Source organism: Miniopterus natalensis, chromosome 9 (assembly GCF_054644295.1).
Source record: "Miniopterus natalensis isolate mMinNat1 chromosome 9, mMinNat1.hap1, whole genome shotgun sequence".
Taxonomy (NCBI): Eukaryota; Metazoa; Chordata; class Mammalia; order Chiroptera; family Miniopteridae; genus Miniopterus; species Miniopterus natalensis.
Genome location: NC_142089.1, coordinates 25,827,670 through 25,839,845, shown reverse-complemented (window position 1 = coordinate 25,839,845; position 12,176 = coordinate 25,827,670). Strand labels below are relative to the sequence as shown.

Here is a 12,176-nt window from a genome sequence, read left to right as displayed (position 1 = left end):
TCTCTACCTTTTGATTGCTGGTTAAGGTTCCAGCTTTGATGACCATCTTGCTGCTTTTCCTGGTGGTTTGACAGGGCAGTAGAAGAACCAACTTGGTCCTCTTTTGGTCTCTGTTCTCAGTGTTCACTTTAGCTCAGTCACTTAAACCAGCAGCCAGGAGGCTTTCCAGGATATATCTATGCCTGGGTGCTGAATTCAGTTCATCTGCCTCCAAAAATTCACTTACCCTGTCTTCACCCCTTACCTTGGGTCTTGGACACTTGTTTTTGGGACAGCCCAGTTGCCACTACTATCACTCATTTACTAACACATCTGGTTGTCTTAGCCTCCTCTGGGAGGAGGATTAGGTTTTGAAAGAGCCTCCAATGTACTCACTGTGGTGGAACTGCAATGAAGCTAATTTGACCAGAGGCTACGTATGACTCCTCTCACCATTTCTAGTCTCAGATGACCACTGTGCATTAGGGTGTGGGATTTGGTGCTCCCTGTGACTCCCCGAGTGGTGGGATAACACAACCCTCTCCCTGTTTGAGAAGTGATGGTTCTACATGGCCTGTATGACAAAGCAACTAGCTGTGTTTTCTTTGAAGCTCTGGTCAGCTTTATACTACCTTATGTTTTCTTTCCTTCCTTCCCTGCCTCACTTCCCTTTTCCCCTTCACTCTTGCTGCCCTGGGATTATACTTCCTAATGAAGTCTTACCACATAAGCTTCACCTCAGGCTTTGCTTTCTAGAAAATCAGACAACAGAGGGAATCACAACAGAGTTAAAGGCTTGATGGAGCCAAATGCTGGGTTAGTGGTGATATAAGGCCCCAAGTGTAAAGAGAGCTTTTAACGTGTTCTATTACTTGAATGTATTTTGTCTGGTCTTTGTCTAAAAAGAGCTTAGAGTCTGGTGAAGTCCTAGAAACCATACAGTTCAGCTCTAGAGCACCAAGGAGGAAAATGCAATTCCGAGGGAATCAAGGGGACCATGGGACGTTCGGTGGAGAATACTGGGGCTGGACCTTAAAGAAAGACTCCAATCCAGACAGTGTAGATTTACTTCATTTTTACAGCCAACAAGGTTGGCTGTGCCCTATTCTCAGGCCAGACTCAGGATATAATAAAGCCAGAGACAGGAGAGGCCATCTCGGGGCCTTTATTTGTTTACTTTTATTTACCTACTTACTTACTTGTTTATTTTCTATTCTTCCTCACCCTTCCCCTCCTCAATATAAAAGCTCTTTGAGGATACAGGTTTTGTGTGTCTTACTCAGCAACAAAAACAGTGCCTGAAACTTAGCAGAGGTACCATAAATATATGCTCACTGACTGATCAACTGGGATTAATATTTAGATGACATTAAAGAAAGAGAAAGACTCAATTCCAGCTCCAAGAATCAGGGGATATAGGCAGATGAGCCTCCACTTTACTGACCTTGGGCTAAGTGACATCTATCCCTGCTGATGTTTATTCATCTCATTTGTCCACAAACATTTATTGTGTGCCTGCTTTTGCCTGGCACTATGTTGGGTATTAATGATACAGCATGAACATATGGAAACAATGCTTACCTTAAAGGCGTTGACAGCCCTGGGGGAGAGACAAAAAGGAAACAATTATAAAACAATGCAATAACTTCTGTAGGTGCAGAGCAGAATCACCTAATCCATTATGTGGGAACCATTATGTTAAGGTTAGATCTCACAGAAGTGGCACGGCCCAGATATGACATAATTTCTCTTAAGTGAAAATATGCACACAGCAGACAGAGGGCTTGGTGACTAAAGCTAGGCCCAGGAGGCAGCTCTTGACTGGGAGGCTGTCAAAGCCATCATTGGTGGCCGAGGCTGGGGTTTCCCAGCTCCAACCTGGTACCCATCACTTCCCAGAGAACAAAACCTGGATGAAGAGATATATCTCTGGCTTGGCCAGAGTTCTCTCCAGCTGACGGAAGAGGCTGGAAGAAGCTGTCTGTGGAAGCACTCCACAGTTGAGGCCAGAATCCTTTTAACCCTTAAGTTCTCTCCGGAGCCGACCTGAACAAGTCATTTCCCTCATCCTTAGGAAGGCCCTTGGGAAACCTAAGAAAAAAATTTAAGCATTCTCTTCTTAGTCTGAAACACCCCTCCTCTCGGTTCTCTCCCCGCCCCTGACCCACGACAGAGAGTGGAAGGGAACTTGTTGAATGAACAAATCATGAGGTGTCATCTAAATATAACGTCGCCTTATGAGCCCACACTCACCGTACTGAATATATTCTGAGGTGGACCTTGGGTCGCTCTAGGCCTTGTAAAGTTTTTGTATTTAAAAAAAAAAATTCTTTCACAGTCGGAAGTCATCCCCCCTGCTCCCCCCGTCACTCTTCTGAGTACGTGCAACCTCAAAACTACAAATCCCACAAGGCCGGCCTCGGGGAATCACCATCTTGAGGTACCTCAGAGCGCATGTCGGCGCGAGGGCGAACTTTTGAGGAGAATAAGCTCCGCCTACCTTCATCCCATTGGTGGAAGGAGCCCGTGGCAGGCTCAGCGGTTGGCCACTGCCCCCGCCCGTCCGCCGCGTCGACTGGGGTCAGAGTGCGCGGAGGTGAGTCGGTGTGTTGTGGACTCGTGGTGCTGGCTGCTGCTTTGAGGCGGCCGGGAACGGGCGGTGGGGAGCGGGCGGAGCTGGCCCTGCCTCAGCCCGGCCGGCGCCTCAGTCGGCGCGGGCTGCGCCCGTCGCCGTAAACTGCCCTGAGCGCCTGCTGAGGCCGAGGGAGACGTCGGGGCCTGCACCTGGAGGGAGCCTGCCGCGCTGGCCCCAAGGAGCGGGCGTTGCCATGGCGACAGCCTCTCCTGCTGCTGACGGGGGGCGGGGGCGGCCCTGGGAAGGAGGACTGGTCTCCTGGCCCCCTGCCCCTCCCCTTACTCTCCCCTGGACTTGGATGGGCCCGAGTTGGGGGCAACACCCCGGGGTGGGTGACGCGGAGAGGCTACCCAGATTGGGCCCTGGTTGATGCATGCGGGGTGAGGGTCGCGGCGCGCACAGTTTGTGCAGCTTGGGTGCTGGCCCATGTGCTCACCCTGGATGCATGATCTACTGAGTAACGCTCAGGCGGAGAGGGAGTGGGGAGGGCTCTGCGAGACAGACTGGGTGAGATGACTACGGGTACTGACTTCTCACATGGGGTTACCAGGGAGGAGGGAGAGGTTTGACCAGAGAGAATTGAAACCCAGCAAAGAAATAGTAGATAGAACATCCTCTCCACCCTCCCCAACACACACAGACACACAAGGTTAGCAGTTTACCTCTTTGTAGGGCTGTAACAGTGGTAGTAGTGATGGTGGAAGGAGTAAATAAGGGGCCTAACAAGGCTAGTTTTCTGTTTTTCCTTCAAATGTTACAGCAACAGGTGCTTTCTTAAAACAAAAAAGCATGAGCTAGGATTGGGGCTTGACTTTGAGTTCTTAATATAACTGCTCCTGTTGACTTAGAATATGCTGAATGTGGCCCCTCATTGGGGGTTTGGATTCTTTCCTTAGGGCTGGATTTTGCAAACTGATGGTGTCTGTTATTGCCTCTGCTATAGGTGTCTGGCCACTTCTATGGCATTAGCTTTTTATCAGTCTCCCAGCGGAAGGGCAAAAAAATACCAATCCCATTGGCTAAAGACTCTGCACTGTTTGAACTATAGTACGTTGTGATTGGCTGAATGATTTTTGATTGTAGAGTTTCTACCAGAAATTGGCTTCATCAAATTCTGCTTTATTCTGACTTTATCATACACAGCATGCCTTGTTCTAGTGGGTTCATGCCTGGAGCTTAAGTATATTACACCTGAATCCCCTACCATTTAAAAGCCAATTTATAAACAGGGACTTGGAGTGTGACTCCACTAATGTGTGTTTCTGTGATCTTGGTTAGAAACCCACTTGGCTGCCTTTCCTCAGAGAGGTGGGGGGTGGGGGAAGGGAGCAGCCGGGAAGTGATTGATAAGGTTTCCTTTATGGATTCTGTGGTGCTTCACTGGAGCTCAGAGCACTTTGGCAACTTAAGCACTCCAAATTAAAAGCTCATTAACAATTCCTGCCCAAAGATCCTGTAAATAATCGGCTAGCTAGGTCATAGAGCTTGGCTGAGAGCTCTCCTTCCAACTTAAAATTCGAAATAAAAGTGCTTTTATTCCCTTTCATCTTGAAAAGAGTTTTGTTTGTGGTGGGCTAAGTTAACGAGTGGCATTTTCTCAGGGAATCTGAGTAGAATAGTCTTAAATGTGATAGAGGGGTAGACAGGAATAGATTGATTCCAAACCTAGGTGTTTCTTTGTGCAAAGGACATTGCTGGCTTATAAGGGCACCTCTGCAACTTGTGGTCTTTGGAAGATCTGAATTAGGTGATAAATATAATAAGTGTCCATTGATGATTTGATTTGGGATTTGGTTACCTTGATTTTCTAAGAACTTGAGGCAGACTTGGAAGTATCCTGCAAGTGTTTCCTGGTTTATGTGGCCATTTGCAATATGACTTGTGGCTTTGTGGCAACCAATCCCTCCTCCAGTGTTGGCCTCAGTTCCTGAGTTCTGAATATTGTCATTCTTACTAGTGTCCTCTCCTTGACTAGACTAGGATTCTGAGATTATCCAGAGAGCCAACACTTCATGGCCCTCTTTTTCAGTCCAAGCTTAGATATTGTAAATGTTTAGTGTTTCTAGGAGGTAAGCCTCCTTAGGAAGAAAAATATTCTACTAGAGAACATAAAATTCATCATTCCAAAATATATAGTACCTAGTAGCTTCTGAAACTTCTGTACAGGCACTGTCCTTCCACATAGATGGCTGTTATCCCAAAGTAGTTTCAGTTTAGGAGTTTGAAATATACTCTTGGTACTTAAATTATTTTGAACAGCAGCCCCCTGAGGATTTGATCGTATGTATTGAAATAGACTTGTTGCAGAGATGTGTATTTATCCACAGCATTGGGGCTTTCCTGCTCTCACAGAACCTTCAGCATCCCCAGCTACCAGCCTTGGCATCTTCGAAGTAAGGAGAGGTGAGAATTCTGCTGCATGGTCAAGTTTTGCTTGACTTCTTTCTTAAAAGTATTTGTGCTCGGAGGGTGAGGGGTCAGGGTTGGTGAAGATTGTATTTGTCTGTAGCTTTTTCTGATAAGACACCATATGCTCAAAGACCACTGAAATTTACCCAAAGTCTTTAAGTGTGAGAGTTGGAGGTAGGGTATCCAGACTCTCAAGTTCTGTCATGATTTCTTTGTGGGCATTGCATGAACACCTACTTTAGGTTCAGAAAGGTTTAATAGAACTGGAATAGTTCTTTATCCTGAGAAATACCCATCTTTAGACAGTAGGAAGGAACACATTCATTAGACTTTTGATAATACCTTTGAACAAGGCCTTTGGGATCTTGGTTTAATTTGGGTTGCGAGTCACCTTTGGGTGGATGCTTAATCCCAGCCTTTCTCCATTTTACAAGGATTGGAGCTAGCTAAAAAGGTAGACTCTAATATTGATATCCAGGATCTCAGAGGCTGTTTCTTTAATAACTAAGGGCCAGGCACTTTGCTAGGTCCTGGGATTGTGGTGATAAATAAGATAGCTACTGCCCCTGACACCAAAGAGCTTACAGATTCATGCGGGAGACAGTAAAGAAGCAATTATAATACAGTCTGAGAGTGCTATAATAAGGTAAGTGTAGGTGCTTTGGGAGTACTCAGAAGGTTTCTCACCCAGACCAGTGCGCTTAGAGAAGGCTTTTCAGAGGAAGTAACCTCCTCATCTGAAATTAGATGGAAATGTGAGGGACCAAGTGTGAAGGTCAGAGCTTTGTTTAATTTGAGAAACTGAAGTTTATTGTGATTGAAAAAGTACTCTGTGGACAGGGTGCAGGTAAGTAGGGTGAGAAATGAAGGAGAAAGGGTAAACAGAAGCCAGGACCTTATGGGCTCTTTAGGAGCAGGTGGTGGGTGGGGAGAAAAAGTAGACTAGGTCAGCAAACTTTTTCTGTAAAGGACCAGTACATATTAAGGCTTTGCAGGTCTCTGTCACAACTCTTCAACTCTACTCAACTCTGCTGTTACAGCATGAAAGCAGCCATAGTATAAAAATGAATGAGCATGGGTGTATTCCAGTAAGTTTTATAAAAACAGTGGCAGCTGGATTTGGCCTGTGGACCATAGTTTGCCAGTCTCTGGATCAGACTTTCAGAAGAGGAGTAAGAATCCATGAAAAGGTTTTAAGCAGTGGACTGATAATAGACTTGTGTTTTGGAAAATTTGCTCTGATTTCAGTGTTAAGAATAGATCTAAGGGGACAATACTGGATAAGAGAGATCATTAAGGAGACTTGCAGTTACATGAGCAGCATTTTGTATTTCCCTCTTTGAGGCAGTATTTTGACACTTAAAGATTGAGTATAACTGAATCTTTGCATATATGTATATACTTGTTCCCTTTACTAACTTCCAGGTCATCTGCTGGAGCTTAAAGGATGGCTACCAAAGAATTTGTTGATGATACCAGTTCCTATTTCACAGACTAGAAAAGGTGTAGGAAAGGAAAGTTGGTGTCATGATTGAAAAGACTTTGGGAATTCTTTTCTATTTAAAGAAGTGATGAATAAATGGAGCCCCGGTAGGGATCTTGGTCTTAGGGCTCATAGCTTAATGTCAGTTGCTTTGAACTTCTTGAAGTATACACACAGAGGAGGACCCATTTTCCTAAGTTTTCCAGGAATTATCCTCATTATATGTCCTACCCAGCCTCTCCTTGCTTGGGGCAGAATGATGACTTTTTTTTTCCTGGTTTTGGGAACGTCTCTTAGTCAGGCATAGGGACCAAATGAAGTTGAGTGTTTGAATTGTCTTCCTCCTCCTACAAGCCCCAGTGTACTTGCATTGCTGAAGGGAAGCCTGTAGGTTTCTGATAATAGTGTTATGTGACCTTGGTTAAGTGACTTACCTCTATGAATTTAGCTTTCTTACCTGTAAAATGGAGATAATGGAACTTAATAGGGTTGGTTAAAGAATTTAATGAGGTAATGTATGTAAAGCTCGTAGCACAGTGTCTTTAACTTCTGTTACTAATGGTATTTTACACAATTAATAATTTTTAAAAAGGCAGGCAGTAATTGGGTGAGTTGGCTTTTGGCTTAGTATGTTTTGGGTCCTCACAGTTGTAATTGTGGCCATGTGATAGAAGCGGGGACCCTGGCAGAGGCAGTCAGCAGACAGTAGGCAGTTACAACTAAAGCAAGGCACTGCTTTTCATAATGGAAATTTTCAGACAGCAAGAGTTCTGTTTAGAATCCCAGAGCTTTCTTTAGGGTGGACCTTAGTCCCAGTAACATCAGTGAAGAGAATTGAGAGAACAACTACCCAAAAGAAATTCACTGAAGTGTGACCAGTCATCTCTCCCAGATCCATTGGGGTCATTTGTTGCCACCCTTGTGGCCCTACATCTTTGTAAAGTACCTCTAAAATGTCTTTTATTACTTTTTGCCACCACTCTGGGAAGTGGGTCAGGTGGTCAGCATTATTATTATTTTTCAAATATGTCTTTATTGATTTCAGAGAGAGGAAGGGAAAGGGAGAGAGAAATATCAATGATGAGAGTCATTGATCGGCGCCTCCTGCACCCCCCCCCCCCCCACACACACAGACACTGGACATGTGCTTTGACCTGGAATCCAACTATCACCTCCTGGTTCATAGGTCGACGCTCAACCACTGAGCAACACTGGCTGGGCAGTGGTCAGCATTATTATCCCTGCTACCCAGGGATGATAATTGAGGAAATTGAGGCCCAGTAAGGTTAAACGTGTTGCCCAAGGTCATCTGTTAGGTATTGTGAGAGCTAGAGCAGATTTGCCTCCAGATGACATTGTGTTAGTTTATTGCTATGATTTCTCTTCCTTTGAGTGAAAGATGTATAGTCACTGCAGAAATGCATTCTGGCGCATGCCTTATCCAGTTCTTCTAGGCTTGATTTGGGTCCTACTTTATCCACTAGGTCCTGTTGGGTTTTAATTGATGGCTGCTAGGAACAGGCCTGTTGGGAAGCAGATTCCCTTTGGGTCATTGTTTTTATCCCGTCCTCCTTTGGGGACATTCTTGGGGGAGCCTTGGGTTACGAGAGATTGCTTTGATATGTTCAAAATTGTGCCTTGTGCCCCACAGCTACAGGTAAAATCAAAAGGCGGATAATTTATGGGAGTGTCAGAGCTGGCCGCTGGCACCTCAGGAGGCCATTAGTATGCCTGTTCAGATGCTCTGTGTCCTTGCAATTGATTCCTCTTTGCATGAGCTTGATTTGGGAAGCTGTAGATCTGTGGGTAGTGATTGGATGTGACAGTCCAAACACTGGTTCCTAAATTAATCCTTTTAATAGTATTCTGGCAACCAAGGCAGTGTTTCTCTTCTCTCTGTAACTGGGAGGCCAGAATGGGGTGGCTCAGGCTGAAAGGGGGAGAGAGAGAGAGACAGACAGAGAGAGAGGGGGAGGAGGAGGAGGGAGGGAGGGAGGGAGGAGGGAGGAGGGAGGAGCTTTGTTTGGTGCTTAGGTTCTGCTTTGCTCTAACATGTTCTGATTCCAGAGCATTTGACATCATGACTTTGGGTATATACATTCATTCAGCAAACATTGACTCACACTTGTGCCTGGCTCTGTGCTGGGAATACAGAAATGAATAAAACGTGGTCCTTGCCCTTAAGGATTTATGTCTAGCTTAGTGTTTCTCAAACTTTTTAAACTCATGCACTATTTAGATGGAAAAAACTAATCTTATGCTTTTCTTTCTATTAAAGGATCTGACCAAAAACAAGTAAAAAAATTACCATGTCAGATACGATTTTTAAACACACGTGCACGTGCACACATACAACTATACCTGCTATCTTCCATCCTCACCTCCCTGAAAATGACTGGTAGGAGGAGAAACAGATAACTAAAATCTTACAATATAGTGCGATAAAAGTTATGGAATAGGGATAAACTGTGCTACTGGATCACACTTAAGCAATTCACTTTATGATGGGATATCAGAGAAAGCTCCCAAAAGGGGGAGATTTGAGCTGGATTTTGATGAAGGAGCAATAATTTGCCTGGTGAAAATAGAAGTACATTTTAAAACAGAGGAAGGAGCATTTGCCAAGGCACAGATTTGTAAAAGGAAACATCACATTTGGGGAGCTGAGCAAGAGCTGGTTGTCACCTTGCCTCCTGCCAGATTCTCCGCTCTGTGAGATGGGAGGACTGGCTCCTCTGGAATTGTGTTTGAGAAGAGGCTTTGAGTTCCTTGTGCTTCTGTTGTTTTAATCCAGGGTACCCTTTCCTGTTTCTCCTTTTTGTATCCAGGGCTGCAATTTGTTTTTCTAGTTAAAATATATTTTTAAAAATTTGTTATGCAAACAAATTTGGATGAATTGGACAAACTTAATTATTGCTTGTGGTTGAGTTACTTTGAGTTAAAGTCACACCTTACTTCAAAAGAAAAAACTGAAGTTGATATGCATTGTTAGCTTTATGGCTGATGGGGGAATCAGTCCATTGGGGAAATGTGGGCCCTCAAACATGGGAGAGGAGAACAGGACCCTAAAGAGGTAAGAGCCTCTGAGCCTTAGTTTTCTCATATGTAAAATGGTAATAATGTTACCCATTTTGTTTGATAGCTGAGAGGATTAAATGAGATGAAATATGTAAATTCCTAATAATGTGCCTGGCTTATAGTAGATTTTCAGAAAATATTGTTTTCCTTTCCTCTTCATCATGTATTAACAGTAGCTCCCTTTTCCTGAGCACTTACTATTGTGCAAAGCTCTTTGTATACATTGTGTTACTAAATTGTGAACCCCAAAGAGATAGGTATTATTATAGCTGTTATTACAAAGAATATGTGGTAGAGTCAGGATTTGAACCTAAGCTTGGCTAATACCAACATTTTGACAACTAGCTATATGACTCCTTGTTTCTATATCAGTTCTCCATCTTATAAGCAGGAGTATAGAAGGTTTTGGGGTCAGATGCTGCCTGTGAGTGTGGGAGGTGCTGAACAGGGTAAGAGTACCATATCCTGCCCTTCATCCATTTCTATCCTATTTATAGTGTATTAGGAAATAAGCCTTTGCCCCTTCTTGTATGCAGTGGGGTCACAACTGACTTGTAGGATTTTGCGAAGAGGAGTTCCCCAGCTTTGGCCCCTCTACGGAGTTTGCCCAAGCTGCTGGATGTGGCTGATGGGTTAGCAAATAGCAGGCAAGTCACAGTCGCTTCTTTTTATGTGCTGCCTTGACCTGCTGAGACAGGCATGGGGGGAGGGAACCTCCAGTGGTCTGTGATGTTGCCACCAGAATTTGGTGTTCCTGGAGGTCTTTAGTGGCTTTAGCTCTGCTGATAGTTTGGGATTAGCAGCTGCTTCTGATGTTGGGTGAGCTTTCCCTAGTCCTGTGTTGGAGCAGAAGTAGCTGTGGCTAAAGGCCAAGGAGTGACAGATTATAGAGAGGAGAATGTTTTGTTGAATTGAGGACCCAGCTTTAGAGCTCCTTCTCCCATTCCACTTTGGGGCCATCAGGAAGTTGTGTAGAGATTCCAGGGTATGTCAAGCTTTGTTGTCTCAACCTCTGCCTTTCAGCACACTAGACCTAGCTCTCAGGCCCTTGGTGTCCACTGTGAGATTGCACAGAAGCTTGGGGAACAGGTGATGACACCTTGTGTTGGGGCAGTGGTCCAAGGCCCTGAACTGGGAGTTGGGAGCTCTGGGTTCTATTCTTACTCTTACTTGCTATGTGAACCTTGTGGCTCATTTTCATTGGCTGGCTGGACTATGTTGCCTCTTGGGTTTTCTTTCACCTTTGACAGTCTGATTTTCATAGAAAGTGCTCTGGCAGTAAGGATGCGTTCATCAGATTGAAGATTATCACTTTTGAAGCCCTGCAGTTTATTTATATTTTTCCCAGGCTATTTTTAGCTGCCTAAGCTAGAGCCTGTGACTGAGTAAGTTCCAGGCAGGTATTACAGTATTCTCTGTTGATCCCTCTGCGACTCAGGTGCCTGAGTGGTTGTGGTATTACAAGTCAGATTGGGACAGGGTCTTGCTCTAGGGACTGGGAACGGGAAAGCTGCTGCTGACCCAGGTACTTCCAGTCAGCTGAACTCAGAATCTGCCTCTGGTGCCTTGGAGTTTCTCTGGAATCTTGTGCCTCCCAGTCTAGCTTTTAATGGAAAGGATTGAATCCAAGGATGTACAACACCCCCCCCCCCCCCCCCCGTTCCCTGATTCCAAGTATATGTGGTTGGGGAGATAGGGTGGGAGTAGATGCCGTATTTCACGATGGGCTTTTCTTCTTTTCCATCCCCCAGGCTCCCCTGGCCTGTGGATGTGGATGTTAAAGGATGGCCCCCCTCCCTTTACCCTCCCTTCCCCCCTCCAGTAATGGAAGGCTATAAAATGTCTATTTACCCAAGACACCAGAATGACTCCTCTGTGGTTCCACTAATCTGGTGATTTGGTGCTTCTCTGGTCTCTCAGGTAAATACAGATTGAGGCTTTTTATAAAGGCATATTATTTCCCTCATTAAATGTGTGTTTTGGCACATGCGTTATTTACCTGACCGACAGTAATGGCTGCAGAGGAGCCATTGGTGTCTGTTGTGTAAACACTCTGCACAGAGACCATCCTCCAGGGGCTGTGGCGCAGGCCTGTTTCTCCAAATCTGACTGGCCCTGTGGCAGTCCTCTTTACCCCTCCCCTGCCCCAGAGGGCTGATCCCTTCATTTTGAGAAAAGAATTGTTCATTTTCCTCCTTGCCATAGGCTTCTTACTACCATTAATTTACTAGGAGAAAGAAAAGAGTATCTGAGAATAAATGTGTATAAATCTTGGACTCTGATGAAAGATCGTGAGCAAAAATACACAGAATCATAAACTGTTCCTTTTGTGTTCTTCCCCTCAACTAGATACCCAAGTCCCAGTTGATAATATAAGTTCTAGACTCATATTCTGCAAACTTGTGACTGAAGTGTAAAGACATCAGTAGAAAAGAGAGACTCCTAGATGCCAGAGGAAGCAAGGGCAGGTGAAGCTCCGCTGCACTGAGGGTGGGGGTGTTTCCCAAGGAAGCTGTAATCTTGGCAGGAGTGCCCAGTGAAGGGGCACCAATTGGGGGCTCTTATGATGGAGACTAGCCAGTTCCCTGCCAG

The 12,176-nt window shown here is 44.9% G+C and overlaps 1 protein-coding gene across 3 annotated transcripts in view; it reads left to right on the top strand.

The window, feature by feature from the left end:
- The first annotated feature begins 2,670 nt into the window (after positions 1–2,670).
- ERI3 (ERI1 exoribonuclease family member 3) overlaps positions 2,671–12,176 on the top strand; it is a 118,717-nt gene continuing 109,211 nt past the window's right edge. The window contains exons 1-2 of one of the 3 annotated variants that reach the window (XM_016199237.2): positions 2,671–2,942; positions 4,942–5,017. In XM_016199237.2, coding sequence (XP_016054723.1) covers positions 2,808–2,942; positions 4,942–5,017 — 211 coding nt within the window. In that variant the 5' untranslated portion in view covers positions 2,671–2,807. The remainder of the gene's footprint in view (positions 2,943–4,941; positions 5,018–12,176) is intronic. The other 2 variants (XM_016199238.2, XM_016199239.2) reach the window with 2 other exon arrangements.